This window comes from Macrotis lagotis, chromosome 8 (genome assembly GCF_037893015.1).
Source record: "Macrotis lagotis isolate mMagLag1 chromosome 8, bilby.v1.9.chrom.fasta, whole genome shotgun sequence".
Classification (NCBI taxonomy): domain Eukaryota; kingdom Metazoa; phylum Chordata; class Mammalia; order Peramelemorphia; family Peramelidae; genus Macrotis; species Macrotis lagotis.
The window spans coordinates 45,377,714-45,397,011 of record NC_133665.1 but is presented as its reverse complement, the minus strand read 5'-3'; the positions used below and the strand labels follow the sequence as shown (position 1 = coordinate 45,397,011).

Genomic DNA, 19,298 nt, shown 5'->3' with positions numbered 1-19,298 from the left:
GCAAACGAAAAGGGGTTAAGTGGCTTGCCCAAGGCCACACAGCTAGGTAATTATTAAGTGTCTGAGACCAGATTTGAATCCAGGTACTCCTGACTCCAAGGCTGGTGCTTTATCTACTACACCACCTAGCTGCCCCCCCCAAGTCTGTACCTTAAAAAAAAGATTAATTTTTTTAAAAACCCAAGTCTAAAGACTTTACATTTCTCCTGATCACTTATTAAATTTCAACTTACTAAGATATGGTCCAGCATTTTACCTATCAAGTCTTTTTGGATTCCAAAATTCTCAGGGAAAGTGGAAAGTTTCCCCCATTTGTGTGCTTACACTTCGGTTAAGCACACCATCTATGATTTTATCCACATTATTAATAAAATATGTAAAACACAAAGATTTCTAGGACACTGAACTGAAGGAGCTTTCCTTCCTAATAATAAACCAGCCCATTAAAAACTACTCCACCTATTCAAATACTTCCAAATTTAACTAATTTTGCTACTCTCTATTTCATCTCTATATCCTCTATTTCATCTTATCCCTAAAAATATAAGACTGTCAATAGCTTTGCTAAAATATACCTTTATCACTTCCCTGACCTATCAGCCTAGCAATTCTTGGAGGAAAAGGAGAGGGTCCAAGAAGGGGAAGGTGTGAGGGGAAGGAAGAGGAATAGAGAGGGAGGAGGGAAAGAGAGAAATGAAAATAGTTTGACATGATCTTTTTTTTAATGAAACCAAGCTGGTACTTTATGATTATTTCTTCCTTTTCTAGAAGTTCATTAACTATCCTTTTTAATAATTCATTCTAGAACTTTATCAAGAACTAATATCAAATTTTATGACTTACAGCTTTCAGATCCCATTCTTACCCCTAAAAAAAATAATCAGGACATCTCACTCCAGGACTGTAATACTTCTACCACTGATAGTGGCTCAGCATCATCCTGACCATTTCTTTCACTATCTTAAGATATAGTTCATCTGGATATGGTGATTGGAATTCCTCAAGGACAGAATTTCTGCTTTCTGTTATCCATTTTTGTTGTTCTTTACAGTCCAAAAATCAAAGATCATTGTCCTTAGCAGAGAAGCCAAAAAAAAATCCATTTCCCAACTACCTTGAGCAGCAATCTAGTCCTTCTTAAATGTTCTTCTCCCAATATTGCTAAAAAAAAAATCCTTTTTGTTGTTCTGAGCTTTTCTTGTTATCTTCCAACTAATTCTATGCCTTTAGTGCTTCTATTCTTTAAGAGAATGCAACATGGTGAAGTGGTTAGCATACTGCAGATGGGAGACAGGAAGACTTGAGTTTGAATTTCACTTTTGACACCTACTTATGTTATCATGGATAAGTTCCTTTATCTCTGACCCTCAATTTATCTATAAAACTGGGGGAAATAACTTTAGTGACTGTCTTTAGTGAGACTTAAAGAGTTAAAATATGCAAAGTGCTTTCCAAACTCAGTTATCATATTGTCAGTGAGTGCAACATTTATTTATGTTCCATTACATAGCCTTGCTTCTATATTCTGTACAGACCTTTCTAAATTCTAAGTTGGCCAAATAACTTTTTCCTAAAGTCAGTCAGGAAGAATCTCTTTAGGTAACTCAGCTTTTTCTCTATTAAAATTGCTTCTGTTCATTTCTTCAGAATTTTATTTTTGAAAGTTTTCTTTTCCTACTGAGTTTAACTTCCTCCAGAGAAGTTTAGTTCATAATGCTACCGATTCTTTCTCTGAACACTTTGTAATTTGTTGTTAAAAAATGTAGGGTACATATCAGACTACACCCAGCTTTATTTTCCATTATTAGAAATTCAAAGATGGAGTGGGCTCTTCATTTCTACTTCAGCAATCAGTTACTCCTTGATGGTGAGAATCAAGTCCAGAATAACAGTTCTTGTTGCTTCTGATTATTTTTTGAAAAAGGAAATCATCATTAAGCCTCAATTATTAGCTTTTCTTTCTTTGGCAAAGAGAGATCAAGTAGATGTCTGGATAACTGAAGTTCTCTATCTTATTATATCATATCTCTATATTAGTGGTCTGATATGTTTCCTGAACTCAACTATTTCTATTCCCCACACCCAGGTAGTCTGTAGTCTCTGACAACACTATTACTTTTTTCTGCCTTGGATGATTTTCACTTGCCATGCTTCCCCCCTCTGGTTCTTAGATTTCTTCATATGAATTTATCTTCTTAATAACTATTCTGTAGCTACTTCCCTTACTTTCCTCCCCCTAGACATCTACTTTACCTATTATATTCTTTCTGAATCAGTTAAAGCTTTCTAGGGCCAAATTTCAGTTTCAGTGATATTTATTTGACTCCTTGAATTAGGATGTTTAGTTATGCTTTCTTGTTAGTCATTCTTTGTACATCTATGTATAAACATTGCATGCCATCAAAGTGTTTTACTATTGGTTCTATTATTAATTTTTTTTTTCCGGCAAACTTCTGAACATCTCAACTTCCATTCTTTTTGTTGACCTTATCTTTATGGTATCTAGCTGGGTCATATTAAATTAAAGTTCCCCCCCCCCACTTCACTCACCCCCCCCACCTCCTTTTCATTTTAAAGCTCTCGAATTACAGGACTCTGGGCAAGCACCTCTGGGAATATATTTCTCTCCATGTGTATGTATGTGTATATATACTCCATTTCTTGTTAGTTGAACTTCATCAAAAGTCTGTCATTCCTATATTTAAGACATGGATCAGAATATTCAAACTCCATTTTCAGACTCCATCTTCTTAACCAGCTGTTCTTTTCCCAGATCCATCTTTCTCTTCTGAAGCCCTTGCCTTCTATGAGCAGCTGTGAAGAAAGCACCAACTGTATTTGTTTCTAAGGCTTTCAGCTTCTTGTCCAGACTTCATAATCCTTAGGAATGTTTTTCCTAAACTCCCTCCAGCAGTATCATTTAAACCTATGTGAATCATCAGAAATGAGAACCAGTCATTCTTATATGCTAGGTACTATGCTAAGTGCAATTAGCCATCAGGCTTGACTACTCTTGGCTTCTAGGTTCCTTCTCATTCCAGATACATGCCCCAGGAAGACTGTAGATCTCTATGAGCTGAATTCAACCTATTCAAAACCAAACTTAATTTTCCCTCCAATATCTCAGAATTCTACCTTCATATGTATGTGTGTGTGTTTATGTGTGTATATGTGTGTGTGAGAGAGAGAACACTATTCTCCCAAGTTTGAAACTCTTATTTATTATCTCTGTCATACCCTATCTATCCACAGTATATCATCAAATTATTTCCATTTTTTTTCTTCAAAATGCCTTTCACAAAACATACATTTTCAGAACATGAAAAAAAGGAATCTGATTTGCCAAATTATATAGATACATAATGGGGGATTTTTTTTTATCAGCAGTAGCAGCAGCAGCAAGCAGCAGCAGCAAGCAGCAAGCAGCAGCAGCACCATTCTCCTTATTGTTCAGTAATGGGGGAAGGGAATCAGTAGTGGAAGAGTCAATTTAATTTTTTTAAAATAAAAGAAGACATATATCATCCTAATTTCAGATCATAGGAATAAGGAATAATTATATCTTTGATGTTACTGGTATATGGAACTCTTAGATGAAGAAACTCCCTCTAGTAAATGTATGCTATTACTTTGTTTCTCTACACCTAACAATTTTAGAAAATTACCAGGATACTGAAGATTGGGTGACTTGCCCAAGATTATACCACAGGCATTATGTGTCAGAGGTGGGATTTGAACACAGGTCTTCCTGGTTTGAGCTTAGATCTCTCTCTTTATCCACACTAATATATTATTGTTATTATTATTATTACTATCATTATTATCATTATTTTGGTTTTTGCAAGGCAATGGGGTTAAGTGACTTGCCCAAAATCACTCAGCTAAGTAAGTATTAAGTGTCTGGGATCACATTTGAACTCAGGTCCTCCTGATTTCAGGGTTGATGCTCTATCCACTGCACCACCTAGCTGTCCCTCACACTAATATATTATTTAGGTTTTTTGCATAGTAACATGGAAGTCGTACAACAGGTCAGAGAGGGTAACATTTAGGGGAATATTGCATTAGACTAGGGAAATGGTAATAAGAGTCTGAAGAAGATCAGGGCTATGGAGATGTAAGAAAAGAGAAAGATGCAAGAGATGTAGTGTAAAGATAAAATGGATAGAACTTATTAGATTTGAGAAATAGAAGAAAAGGAAGTGCCTAAGATCCAGTTCAACAATCACTTAATTATTATTAAAATAATTATTAAACATACCTGTTCTGTACAAAGTACTGAGACAAACCCTGAAGATACAAAAACAACAATTTAAAAATTCCTTTCAGATATGTACTCCTCTGTTTTCAATATCACCTCCAGTAATTACTGAAAACAGCCTCCTAGCTAGAACTCTTGGTTTTGGTCTTTCCCTCCTCCATATTATTTTGCATATCACTTCATGATAAATCTTCCTTACACATCATTTTCACTATGCCATTCCCCTAAAACAAAAGTCTCCTTAATTTCTCTCTATCAAGACTGTTTTTCCCAGATATAATCTAACTTTACCCTACTTATATAATTGTATCTTTTGCTCAATTGTCCTCAACATGCAGCTTCCATTATAGTTAAGCCAGTTTCCCTAGGAGTAAGAAGATTTGCTTTTCAATACAAACTTAAGAAAACAAAAGCTAAAAGCATAATTTAAGTGGAAGGTTTTGTGCAGAGTATTCCTATTCTTGTCAGCAGGAGTTCTTTAATGTTGTTCCCATTCACCATGACTCAAATCTGACTTTCTCCATGGAATTTCTGATGACCGTTCCATGCCTCCTCCCTCATCTCTGTAATTTGATCCCTAAAGTAGTAATAGACTATACCAAAACTGAATGTTGAAACATAAATTATGCTATATGGTTCCTCATTGTTTAGGGATATGTATCACAGAAAAAAAATAGTAAGAAAATGGCAAAAGGGTTAAAAAAAATCAGTGATAATTTTAAGATGTTCAAGTGATAGACACTATGTTAGAAGGAATTAAATTTTGATTTAATTATAGCATTGTAATTAGATGTTTCCACCAAGGCCCTCTTCTGAGTTAAGGCATAGAGGTCATGTGATGCTCAGGAAGAAAATAGGCTTTGACCTGTTCTTCCAAGCTGGAAAAACTTCCAAGTATAGTTCTGGCACAGAATGTACAGCATTTTGCTTAAATTATTTCATTTAAGCCTTATAACAACCCTGTGAAACAGGTCTGGTGAAACATCCCTGTAATCACTGCTGGGGGAGGCTGAGGCTGGTAGATCATTTGAGCTTAGAAGTTCTGAGCTACAATAGAGCTAAAGTTGATCAAGTATCTCTCCATCACTCTTCAGGAAATCCCCAAATTTACCTGTCCTCCTAATCCCAAAGTGAGAAGTAAGAGGAGCAAACTGGCACAAGTTAGAAATAAACTAGGGTAAAGTTTTCATGCTTATCAATAGTGGGCTAAGCTTATGAATGGCTGCTACCTTCCCACCCTAGAAAAGTCAGGGAGACTTGGTCTAAGCAAAACAAAACAAACAGAAGAAAGAAAGAAAAACTTATTTCACTAATTACAATTCCTATTTTACAGATAAAGAACAGCCTTCTGTTGTACAGCTAGTATTTGAGGTAGAATTCAAATCTAGATCCTCCTGCACTCCTTAATAACTTGGGAAACCGTCTACTAAGGTGAGTAGAATGCCTCAATCTGTGTCAGTGAAGAGGGTTTCCACCTGGATGAAAAAAAATGAGAAACTTGGGATAATGAAGTGAAAAATAATCCTGTAACTATATTCTTGTAAGTAAGCAGAGATCTCATCCTCAATTGCCTGCAAAACTACAGATCTAGTAAAAGTACCAGAGAATTTCCCCTGTGATAAATACCAATTTGAAACATTTGTCGGAATGTATAAGAAGGAAGAATAAGAATGCCTACATTTTTAAGGTGTTGGGGATTCTGCTACAGTGTTATCCTCAAGTATGGCAACCCTCAGCTTTTCTTTAGGCCTACTGCTAGTCAGGAAGACATTATTCAGGTCACTACAATGACCCAAATTATCTTCCTCTGAACCCCCTATTTTGGGGGCTGATACATACTGAATAGAGCCTCTGAGGCTTTAAGGATAGTAACTATGAGAAGTAATCAGAATTTCTAAGGACAGAACTAAGATGATAACACTGAAAAGCAGGTCTCTCTCTCTCTCTCTCTCTCTCTCTCTCTCTCTCTCTCTCTCTCTCTCTCTCTCCTTTATTTGTCAACCTTTCCCTCTCTGTAGTTATTTCTCAGCCTGTCACCTCTCTCCTTCCCCCAGTGGGTGTATTTTCCTTTTTCTCTCTCTACAACTACTGAACTGGTTAAATTCCCTGGAAACACAAGCTGTATCTCTCTATTTATCAGAGTAAAAGTGGACTTGCACAAGAGCCCAAGGGCAGATGTGAATTCTTCACCACAGGAGCTCTTAAAGGCTAGATGTCCACCTCTTAGGGATTAAGATAGGATTCTTAATTTGGATGGGCATCTATTCTCTGCTAGAAAAACTCCTATAAGGTTCCTTCTAATTCTTAAATCTGTAATCATTATACTTCCCTAACTGGTCATAGTAGAGAATTGAATTTTATCTTTATATACTACTGTCTTTATATACTATTCAAGTTTTATGTTCCCTTTTCTCAATTTAATATACATTTATCAGAAAACAATTATTTCTGCCTATCACTTTTCTGCACATTTGGGTGCATTAAAAATAATAATGCATATCATTTGCCTTTAAAATTCATTTAAAAAATTATGAGAAGTTTTAAGGGGCAGCAAAAAAGGTAAAGTTTTTTTTAACAATATTTGAAGGAGACAGAAAATTATTGATAATAAAAAAAACAACCAAAAAAAACCTTGAACATAGTAAAATCACATTTTAAAATTAAATGATCACTTTTAAATTTCCAAGTCTTAAAGAAAAATTTGGGATTAAAATTAAGAGTTGGAAGGATTACCAGAGCACCTGGATGCAAATATAATTTACTATCATTATTACCTGAAAATCAATTCACATCTTTGGACTTGTTTCCCGCCCCTGCAAAATGAGAGAGTTAAGTTAAATGATGGGTGCCTCTTAAGAATATAAAAGTGAAAGAAATGATGAATTGAAAGTTTCATTCCAGAAGTAAGCTGCCATTCCTAGAGGCCCTATCCTTAAGTCCCCACTCACTGGTTAGGTTGGTAAACACTTAAGAATCAAGAGATCCTTCCTTGTTCTAAGTTATGGAATCTAACTACTCCCTGATGATGGCATAATTTAGCCATAATTATATATATATATATATACACACACACATATATATATTACATAATTATATGCCATATAGCCCTAATTATACATAATATATATATAAAAGTACATGAACAAATAGCAATGTCAGTTTGCTCTTATGTCTCTTGTGTCATTATAACTTTATTTCTTTAACTATTCACCATATTTCTCTTCAAAATCAAGACTTTCCATTACTTGAACTTTAAAGTTTTTTTAAAATATCTTTATCTGTATAAGTTCATCTTTACTTAACACAGTAGTAATTTGGAAAATTTGTTTAAATCAGTTTTGGTAAAATGAAACAGTGAACTTTTAAGGAAAGCTTATTAATTTTAAGGAATCCTATAATGCAGTCCCATTTTATCTTTGTGTCAATTTGAAATTTGATGTGTAATATAACACAGAATCTCAGAATAATAAATTATCTCAGAAGTATTTATTCCCATCAGTGAAGGAATAAGTTATCTCATAAGTATTTATTCCCATCAGTGAAGGAATCTTACTTGAAGACTTATTCTATGAGACCTTCAATTTAAGACCTCTAGTTTACCTTAAAATTGAAGATGGTTTCAATACCTTTGGAACAGTAGAAGCAGCAGGACATTAAAAGGAAGTGTGATATGGTAGAAAAACCAAAGGGATTAGGCAAGTTGCCTCTTATATCTCTGACACTAACTAGTTATATGACGTTGGACTAAAATTGTTTCCTTACCTCTAAAATAAAGAGCTTCATGATGTTAATATCCCCTCCACCTTAAGTAAACAGAGATGTTTAATCATGGGTTAAATGTGGAGACTCATCAATAGCTTCACAAAATACCTGGTTTTTTTTTTTTACAAGAGTCAAACTAGGGCGACTAGGTGGTGCAGTAGATAGAGCACTGGCCCTGGAGTCAGGAGAACCTGAGTTCAAATCCGACCTCAGACACATAATAATTACCTAGCTGTGTGGCCTTGGGCAAGCCACTTAACCCCATTGCCTTGCAAAAACTAAAAAAGAAAAATAATAATAAAAAAAAGAGAAACTATATCCAACAAGAAATTTGCCTTTGTGGTCAGTTTTGTTCCCAACCCAATGGCATTTGTTAAAGTAATGATAATTATCCTCATGAGAGGTTTTTAGTACATCAAATCGTGTTCCCCAGTCCTGTTCAAATTTAAGATTTTGGAACCTTGACTGCTACATGAATATTTTCTAGTTACTCTATGTGACATCAAAATTTACCTCTTTGTTTGAAAGATTTATTTCATTAGAAACAGGGTACTATACGTACGTAAATACATAGAAGATTCATTATTTCACAAGGGTGCATAGTCCCTCCAAATTTTAAGATTATAATTTCTCTACGATTTAAAAGGCAATCTTTGAGAACTACTATTATTTGAAAACTCTATCCATTGACCAAATTAGTATTAAGCTTCTCTGCACATAGAGCTAGCTGGAATGGTCAAGTGACAAATACAGGATTCAAAATCAGACTGGGATCCTAAATCAGACCAGTGTCCAAAATCTTTTCTGACTTGTTAGGACCTGCCAGTCACCTCCATACTACGATAAAACATGAAAAGACAACTTTAGTGGAGGGAAAAAAAAACTCCATACAACAAAGACTCTTCCTATTCCCTAATGTTTTTTCTGAGTATAGCAAACAAAATTTGGGGATCACAAGTGAATGAAAAGGTTTTTTTTTAAATTAATAACTGATACTATTTTTTACAGTAAATTCAAAAGAATAAAGTGACAGACATCCTAAGATAACATAAGATTATATGCAATAAATGCTAATCTAAATTTGTGGACTCCTGATATTTTTTTTAAAAATCAGTCTCAGGACAGAAGACAAAAGAAAAGATGGCTAAATATATACACTTCAAATCTAAGAGCTCAGACTGAGCAAGTAGACAGATACAATTTTTCCTAGTTAGGCAGGCAGGCAAGGGGCAGTTTGTTCAAATAGAAAGATTTTCCTCCATCCTCTCACAATTTCTAAGGTTAGAACTGAAGGACATAGAACAACAGAGCCCTTACAAATTCTTTTGGTCTCCACAATACTGCTGTGAGAAATAATGATCTAGTCATTAGCAACAAAGACTTATGGCAATTTGCTAAGCAATCTTTCCAAAGACTCCTCCATTCAAACTGATTTCTCAATGGGAAATAGTGTTTAATAAATCTGAAGATTTACCAAGAGAACTTTAAGCTTAACATAGCAATTGTTAATAGAATTTACATCAGGGTCTAATAGAACAAAAGAAATATGGAAAGATGAAATGGTTTTTAAAAAAATCTGGAGGAGGAGTAATCTCACCAATTCAGAAGAAACTTAAACTTTTATATTTTCTTGAGATTTACTGTGAATTAGGCATAAACTACCACTTCTCCATTTCACCTCCTTGTCTGCTGATTAGCTTATAGTCACTTCCACTGAAACACCATACAGAAAAACAGCTCTTTAAGAGGTATGACAGACTGTCACTAAATAGACATTCCTAACCTTATACTGAACCTTAATATTAATAAAAATTTGCTTATATTTTTTCAACAATTAGTTTGCATGTATTTCATGAGAAACTTCTCTTCAGTCTAAATCTTAAAGTAATAATTTTGTTTTGACATCCAAAACACTGCCACCAAACATTCAGTACGTTTGATTCTCCACTAAGATCATGCTGAATTTATGTTTGATTCATTATGAGACATAAATTCAATACCATCTCAGTGCAGAATCAAACAGAAAATTCATCATTTTGAGTACAGATTCAAATACACAAAAGTAGCCTGGGGAGAATGAAAATCTCTGATCATAAATATTTAGGGTAAGAAAGAATCACTAAGTTTATAAACATGGCCAAGAAACTGGGGTAGGGTGTGGGAAACAGAGTTCAATTCCAAAGGTGAATCCCTGTTATAAAAGGTGAAATGCCTTGTATTTACTTTGATAAAAACTGCCAGGACTTTAAAGTAATTCTGAGAAAATTTTAACTCAGCTAGAGAGTGGCTTGGAGCATTTTTGCTTTGATGTTCATTGCAGATTTTGCAAGGCCTGTTATCATTGGCCTTTGTAGACAGCTTCTTTTAAGTTGAGACAGTGTATCCTAACCAGCACTGCAGCTAAAATGTAAACATCTTGCCGGAGCATCAAAAGGACAGGTACCCTTTAACACCTTCCCACCTAATTCTAGAAAATGAAGAAAGGCACTCATTTTAGTAGCAAAAAGAGTACCACCTAAGAGGTTAATAGACTCATTTTTCTTGGATCAGATTTGACCAATGACTTTGTAGAACTCTAATCAATACAGGCATTTTTAAAAAATGTTTATTACATATTTAGAGCTATGTTATTCATCAGTTATGGAATGCTACAGTTTCAAGGACTTTATTTATCTCTGCTTCTAAGTAAAACCTTTATTAGAAGATTTCTCTATCTGTAGAAGTGGGAAGAAAATCACACATTAAAAGGCAATGTAGTATAGAAAAAAAATTCTACCAAGTTCAGACATCCTGGGATATGGTCCTTGTTCTCCCACTATGGAGATATGTGGACTGATCTTGAACTTTGTGAGTTTGTTTTCTCACCTGAAAATGAAGTTGACGACTTCTAATGTTCTTTTCAACTCCAATAGACTATTAATGAAAAGAAAATTTGTAATCTCTGATTTAGCGATAGAGATCAATAGCTTTATAACTTGTATATGTAGTTTTCAGAAACCAAACCATGTCCCCAAACAGTAAAAAACAAACAATAAATTGTACTTTTGTGGTTTCTTTTGTTTCCAACTCAATAACTTTTATTAAAGTAATTAGGTTTTCTCATTAGGCACTTTTCTCCCTAGGCACTGTTGGCTTATCAAATAGTGTTACTTGGACCTCGTAACAAGGTAACCAGATATCAGCTAGTTTTTTAGGAATCTAACCATAAAAGATAGGGTAGCCAGGCATTTGTTGGTAGTTGCAGTAGGAATATGATGGTAATTCAAGATTCACATTCTATAAGTTCAAGAGTTATTCTTCAGGAATGAAATGGTTTCTAACCTTATGAATTCTTTAGATCCCAAATTCTCTTAAACATATTTCTGTTAAGTAATAAATATACGAGGTTTGTTCAGACACTATGTAAAATGTGATCTTTGTAACATTAATATTTCCTAGGTTATCTGGACAACAATATCAAACTTTTCTGTTTAAATGGTTCCTTCAAGGTAAGACAGTCCTATCCATGCATCAGTATCATGATGACTCCAGGGATGAAGGCAGGTGCTCTGCTGATGGAGATTTCAACCTCTTTATTACTTAAGGTCATAAATCTAAAAATAAAACTTAGAAGTTATCTAATTCAAACATCTCATTTTACAGATGAGGAAACTGAGACCTAGAAAGGGCAATCAACGTACAGATGGGGACAGAGGTTGAATCTGACCTTGGGTCTTTTGATCATAAGCTCAGGTCCACTGTATCATGTTGATTCATGATAAACAATTTTTGAGAATTGTTGAATAGTTGAAAAATCCAGCACTTGAGATCAACCTAGTGGTTCTATGTGTCTCATCTAGACTGGTCTTCTAATATTTTAACAGGCACACAATCCAAAATAAGGTTTAAACCAAAATTTTTCTATCCCCCTACATTATTATTATGAGAGGAAAATTTAGTCTAGCCCAAGGATTCTTAATCAGTTTTGTGTCAGGGATTCCCCTTTGATAGTCTGGTTATACCTATAGAACCCTTCAAAGAATGTTTTTAATAAATAAAAAAAATAAAATATATAGGATTACAAAGGAAACCAATTATACTGAAATAAAGATAAACTTTTCCCCATCCAAGTTCACTGATACCCCCCTACCCCAATCCTGGTCCCAAGTTTTGTTTTGTTTTTTTAACAGAGGAGGAAACTGAGGCTCAGAAAGGAATGACTTGCCCAGCCATACAGCACTTTGATGGTAGAAGTAGGACTTGAATCATCCTGATGCCCAATGTATAAATATAATACCTTGTAATATAAGGATAGCAATGTTTCCCAGCTCATTCAGGAAAATATATACAATCGACAAAATTTCCACACTGGCAGTGCTCCACAAATCTATTATCAATATAAGAGGATCTATCATGATGTCAGCACTTTTAGTGAGTCAGAAGGTCTCAAAGCAGGGAATGATATTAAAAAATCCAAGAACATTCTATGGCTAGCTGAGTGATAAAGAGACTACTACTGGACATCCCCTTATATGACACAAAAATTCCCTAAAGATGAATGTAATAGAATGACATCTATCGTTATACGAGTTTAGTCACTCTATGAGGCACAAGATAAGCACGTTCTCTCTTGGCCACTGTATAAAAGAAAGAACAGTGAAAAATAAAGGTGAGAGTTATAGTATGACACCTATGGCTCCAAAATTTAATTATTCTCCCATCAAAAAAGCCATGCATAACATCCATCAACACTTACCTATTATAAAGGCATTTCTTGACCACAATAATGAGGATGTGTGAATTAGCTGACTGATTAAAAAAAAAGTAGCATTTACAAAATATTTATGTAGTACTTAGTTGAAGGAAGGCAGTATGATAAAGTATGAAGAATATAGAATTTTAAGCCAAGTGATCAAGGTTCAAATTCCATTTCTGCTCCTAACCACCAACTCTGTAAGGTTGCAAATCACAATGTCTAAACTTTAGTTCCTTGATCAATAAAATGGGGATACTATTTCTATCAGTAGTAAACAGCACAGTGGATTTGTAGTCAGAAAACCTAAGTTTGAATTTCAGCTCTGCACCTTATTTATCACCTGCGTAATCCTGGGCAAATCCTTTACCCTCTCTGAGCCTCTATTTCTCCAACTGTAAAAGTGAGGGTTAGGAACAAATGACCTCTGAGGCTCCCTTCCACCTTAAATCCATGATCACCTACTCACAGAGCTGTTATAAGGAAAGTGCTTTTATAAACATGTGTTTTATTATAGTTGTTATTAAGGTTTAAATGAAGATTCCATAAAAAAAATCAAAAAATAATCAGCTGAAAGTTTTTGCCCATATCCTCTCCTCCATACATTATCCATAGCAAAGATTTTATCACTTTACCCCTTCTCTTTCTGATTATACGCAGTGCTACCACTGCACAGATTCTACAGTTACTTTAATGGCACAGAATGCTACCAACTAATAGTGAACCGAATAACCTGGCCTATTACCCCTAAAGGGGAGAGAAAGGGGGAAGGAAAAGGAACCAACAAAAATACAAGGGAAAAAAAAAAACGCTGTGTAAAGGTGACATGAATATGCCTAAATGACCACTTGTCAACAATGCTGTAGAAGGAATTCCTGCACCAAGTGGAAGAGGGCTTAGGTGACCTCTAAGGTCCCTTCTAACTCTTTAAGAATTTCTGTTGCTCAAATGAACACCCCCCCCCCCATTCATCTGTAATCCTGGAGACATTTTCTCCTAAACAGATGAGGTTTTCAGAATAAATATGCAGGTTATTTAAAACCGAGTTATATATAGTGCTTTAGCAACAGCAAAAACATTGCTGCCATTAGCCACAGATGCTAGATTTCTGGTGGAATTTTTTTTTCCTTTTTGCAAGCAAGCATTTTCCAAAGTGTCAACCAGTCTCTAATTCTTAAAACGAAGCACCCCCGTTGGCAAACAAATCACAAATAGTACACTTACTAGGTTGTTAGATCACATCCCAGTCATTGTCACAGTCTATTTTTCAGTGTAGAGCACAGGACAGTTTGATGCAGTATTCCTGATGGCTTTTTATGGTATTTGTAAACACACTCACTAATCCGCTAAATTAGGTAATTTACAGACAGGTCTTCTCAGTTATTAGTGGGCAGCAGTCAAGTTCTGTCACATTTGATTTATATACAGTTGAATCTAAAAACTGGCTTTCAGGATGAAGCTTAAGATGGAAAAGGAGAGAGGCTCCTACTCTTTGGGTGGGGGCAGGGTGGAAGCCCTAAGAAATCTCTGCATCTCAGCCCTGGCAACATTTGGCCAGTGCCCACAGAAAACTAAATTTGGCACCTCTTCCTCCGGTTACATGGACAACAAAGAGGGAGTTTTCGCGGCGCTTCCCCTACCGGGTGCTCCATCCCTCTCCCGTACCCCACCCCTGGGTTCCCGCAGGGGGCTTCAGGGGAAGGGGGAGCCCGGGGCTGGAAGCACAAAGGGAAAAGAGTGGGGTCGCGGCCGGAGCCGAAGGGAGAGGAGGGCTCGCGCCTGGGATGCGGAGGGGCCGGCGTCCCGGTAAGTCGGCTAGGAGGGGAGGCGCCACGGGGCGGGCTGGGGGAGCCGGAGCCCATCCACGCGGGGAGCGCGCTGCGGGTCTGCGAGGGGAGAGGGGTCCGAGCCGGCGCGGGAGCCGAGGGCTGACCTCCGCTGCCCCGGCCGAGGCTGGGGCTCGGCCGGGGGGTCCCCGAGGGCAGGCTGGGGGAGCCGGGGGGGTGCCCCGGGGGCAGACTCACCTGTGCTGCGGAGGTGGAGTTGCAGCAGCCCATGGCGCGGCCGGGGATGCCGCGGAGCAGAGGGGGAAGCTACGCCCCGGGGCCCCCGGGCATCCACAGCCCCGGCGGCCGGCCCGGGGCGGGGAGCCGGCCTGCGCCCCCCGGCCCCGTGCTCCTCCTCGCGCTCCTCCTGGGCGCCGCTGTGCCTCAGGGACCAGACGGCGGCGGCTCAGCGGGGGCTGCCCGGGACCCGCGCCAGCCTCATCCCCGGGCGGCTGCGCTGCTGCTCCCGCGGCTGCGGCGGCTGCGGCGGCGGCTGCTCCTCCGGCCGCGGCGGCGGCGGCGGCGGCGGCGGCGGCTGCTGCTGTGCTGCTGCCGCTGCTTCCCAGCGGGAGGGGGCGGGGGGCGGCGGCGGCGCCTCCTCCTGCTCCCGAGCCTCCTCCTCCGCGCCGCTCCCGTCTCCCATCAGACTCGCCCCCCCCCCCGCTCCTCCTCCCCCTCCGCCCCCGGCGCTGCCTGCGCGGCGCGGCGCCGCTCAGCGGGGCGGGCCCTCCGGGGGGGCGGGCCCTTCGGAGCGCGGGCGCCACGCGGCGACCGAGCCGAGTTGGCGGTGGCACCGACGCGGCCCGCCAGGGGCGGGGAAGGAGGCGGGCTGTTGCTGGGGCAATCGGTGCGTTGTCTAAAAGGAGCCGGGCTCCTTCCGGAAGACGAGGCGGAGCCGGGCGAGCGGCGCGTTCCCGGCCCTCCCCCGCCCCTCCTGCGGGGACCCTGCGGGGAAGCCGCGGCTGCTTCCCGGACGCAGAGCTCCTCCCATCCCCCGCCGGCCTCTCGGAACCCGAGGAAGGCTGCGGTCCGCCCGACGACGGTGGAGGTCAGGGAGGCGGCGCAGGCCGTCGGGTCTCCGCGGCGCCGTTTTACTGAGCGGGAAACTGAGGGAGCGCCGGGCGGGGACGGCCGGAGACAGCCCCTGGGGGAGGGGAAGGCCTCACCGGGAGCCCCGCGGAAGCTGGGGGCTTCGGGCTGCCTCAACAGTCCTCTGAAGGACTTTTCTTTTTTTAAACACTTTGCCCTCAAGAACTTTGTCCCTCGGTGGAGGGACAAAACCATCAATATTAAAGCCCCGGGCGCGGCGGGGAAATAAGAATGAGAAAAAAATGCCATTGCCAATAATTGAAGCTCGAACAGTCCCAAGCTCTCGCGAACGAGCCAGCGGCGCCCGCTCCTTAGGAGCTCCCCGGGGGGCGGGGGGCGGGGGGCGGCGGGCGGCGGGGTCTCGGGGCACCCGCGCCGCTTGGCTGCTCAGGGGACCCCGGGACTGCTCTTACAGTGAGGATGAGCCTACCCGTGACAGCTAGCCAGCTGAAAGCAACGACGTGTCACAGTGAGGACAAAGCTACACCACATTCTTCTTGCATAAATTTGGGGCCATTCTCCCACAAATACAGAAAGAGGGAGAGTAAAGATTAAAGAGTTAGGAAAAGCTGACTCCATAATCTCGCTTCAGCCCCCTTACTAGATATGTTCCCCCCGGGCAAATCAAGTAATCTTTGCCTCGGCTTCCCCAACTGTAAAATCGGAATGTGTGAGGATTAGCTGAGATGATATTAGTAAATATTTGTACAATTTCCTTCAATTCTAGTAACGAGACACTGGTAGAAAATACATATGCCCCCGGCAACTAACACCTCTGGAACTTAAGGGTTCCAAAGCCTTCTCTTGGCAACCTCATAAGCAGCTTTTCTCCTGGGCAGGTTACTTAACTGGATCCCGGGACACTACTCCTCTCTCTCTCTCAACTACCAGAGTTAAATTTCTGGAAGCCAAAGTCATCTAATTTTTGAGATGCTGCTTCCTGTTCCTATTGTCTCTTGGTACCCCGATGGAACGTTTTTTCTCATTCTGGGCAAGTACAGCGGGTGATGAAGACGAGGAGAGTGGAAGGGGAAAAGTAGTGGAGGTGAGATGTCCCTTCTTCCTTCTGGTAGATATGAAGGGGTCTCACTCTGAAAAGCTGTTCCCTGCGTCCATTCCTATAAGGTCTCCAAGGCTGTCATTATCTTTTTGGAAAACCATCACAGGGTGGCTAGGTGGCACAGTGGATAGAGCACCAGCCCTGGGGTCAGGAGTACCTGAGTTAAAATGCTGCCTCAGACACTTAATAATTACCTAGCTGTGTGGCCTTGAACAAGCCACTTAACCCCATTGCTTTGCAAAAAATCCTAAAAAAAAAACTCATCACAGATGTTGCCCATTTTTAGACAGTGGATGGCCAAACACCCATTCTATTAGAAAGAACTCTTTAAGGCTTTGGCAATGGTATAAAGGTTTAGAAAGCTTCATCTTTGCCTTTTGTTAACATTAACACTTTGTTATCTGTTATCTGTACATCTTTTGAGAGATAGAAGTATTTAAGAAACCAATTAACCATTTCTCCAAACCAACTCTCCCAGGTAATTTGTTCAGGGGAGACCCTGGTTGCTGCAGTAATTGAATATTAAAATTCTCATGCAGAAGGTGGTTCCTGAACTGAACTCTGAAAGAAATTAAAGATTCTAAGTTGAAGGAAAGGAGGGAGTAAATTTCAGTCACTGGCGACAACCTGGGCAAAATCCTTAAGAGAAGAAATGGAATTATCTGTGTGGTAAAAAAACAAAAAAGAGAATAGTTTGATTGGATTGTGGAGTGTATTAAAGGAATTAGGATATATTAAGCCTAGAAATGCAAGTTAGAAGCAGGTTGTAAAGGGCTTTAAATGCTGAACAGAGGAATTTGTTCCTCTCTCTCTTACAATTAGGGTCATGTAATAGAGTAATATAATAGGGAACCACTAGAGTTTATTGAGCAGAGAAATGATACCAGATCCATGCTTTAGAGCCATCACTTTGGCAACAGTGAAGAGAATGAGTTGAAGAGGGGTGTATTTGAGGCAGGGAGATCAATTATGAGACTATTTCAAGAGTCTAGCTGAAATGCACAGAAAAAAGCATGATAAGAGATGAGCAGAAAACAAGCAATAAAGCTTTGAACATAAACTTGATGAATTTAGTATATACTTAAACGAAAAGTCAACTGTCCCTAATACACAGCTTCATGTATAATTTTCAGTTCTACTTTGAATATGGAAGTGCTCATCTTATTTTCTCTATTATTCTCTTACTTGCTTTTTGTAAAAACAAGTGTTTAATTCTTTAAAAAAGCGGGGGGGGGGGGGGGGGGGGGGAATCTAAAAGGTATTGATAGCCTAAAGAATGGAACAACAAAATAGGGTATTGAACTAACCATGAGCTACTGAGCTATATGTGATACAATGTTGCTAACTGAAGGAGTTTTTCACAGCTCATATGTTTCCTTAGAGGTTATTAAGGAAGAACAGGTTACAGAACAAGAGAATTCCTGAAGTTTAAGTCTTCCTTCTTAAAACTGGAAAAAAAAAAGGGAAATGTGGTTGTTGATTCCATAAAGGCCTAGAGAGCCTTTGAGGTAAATTTAATTCATATCCTTTCACTACTAAGCACTACTTTTGGTGAATACTCTGCTTCTGATTTGACTGTTTTTTTTTCCAGAGCATAAAACAGTAAACCTCCTTAAAAAGAAAGAAAAATAATGAATTCCTTTTCCTTAGAAGTATTCAAGCAGAGGCTGGATGATCATCTATCTATTCAGAATATTCTAAGGGAGATGCCTATATCTAGTGAGAGGTGGGACATAGGTGATGGAGCAAAAAGAACACTGGATTTAAAGTTAGAAGAACCAAGAGTGAATTCAGGCTCTCATTCATGATAAATCATTTCCCCTGGGGACTTTGTTGCCTTATATGGAAAATGAGGTTAATAAGCTACATGACTCCTAAGGTTCATCTAACAAGTATGACTAAGAATCAAAGTGTGTATTGTATAAAAGAGAGAAGAAATCTATGGACAAGACTACTTCAGAGAAACTTGGAGTGAAGCTTTCTTCTGTTGTTTGATTTTACCAATTAGCTTTGCCTATACCTACAAAAAGCGCTCCTCAATTATCCTTGTCAGCCATCTAATAAATACTTATAAGAAAGAGTGAGATATAGATAGACCAGTGAGAGATTAAGGAAAGGAGAAAATATTCTATGAAGAGTGTATCAGTATCATAATTTTCATCTCAATGGATAGGTAGTCCAGCAACTAGAGTACTGAAGTTAGGAAGACTTGTGTTCAAATCCTGCTTCAGACACCTGCTATGTGACACAGGGCAAATCATTTGACCTGTCTCAGCCTCATTTTCCTCCTTGGCAAAGTAAAGATTATATCTGTAGAGATAATAACACCTCCCTCCCAAGGTTATTGTGACAAAAAAAAAAAAAACCAATCCCTGACCTCAAAAAAATCTTACATGTTATGGGAGGTAATATGGTTAAGAAAGTACATACTTTTTTTTTTATTGTAGTTGTACTTAGTGGATAAAAATGATATGATCAAAATAATCTTGGACTTAATTTAACTGGACCATGGTTTTCAAGAGAAAATAATGAGCAATAATGTGAGGTTTAAAGGAACAAATAATCCTG

At 39.1% G+C, this 19,298-nt stretch overlaps 2 protein-coding genes across 3 annotated transcripts in view; both read right to left on the bottom strand.

Annotated features, from left to right (window-relative positions):
* The window catches only part of SLC44A1 (solute carrier family 44 member 1), a 187,061-nt gene extending 172,110 nt beyond the window's left edge, over window positions 1-14,951 (bottom strand). The window contains exon 1 of one of the 2 annotated variants that reach the window (XM_074196783.1): window positions 14,780-14,951. In XM_074196783.1, coding sequence (XP_074052884.1) covers window positions 14,780-14,812 — 33 coding nt within the window. In that variant the 5' untranslated portion in view covers window positions 14,813-14,951. The remainder of the gene's footprint in view (window positions 1-14,779) is intronic. The other variant, XM_074196785.1, reaches the window with a different exon arrangement.
* The window catches only part of GRID2IP (Grid2 interacting protein), an 898,914-nt gene that overhangs the window by 535,462 nt on the left and 344,154 nt on the right, over window positions 1-19,298 (bottom strand). The gene's annotated exons all lie outside the window — the stretch shown is intronic.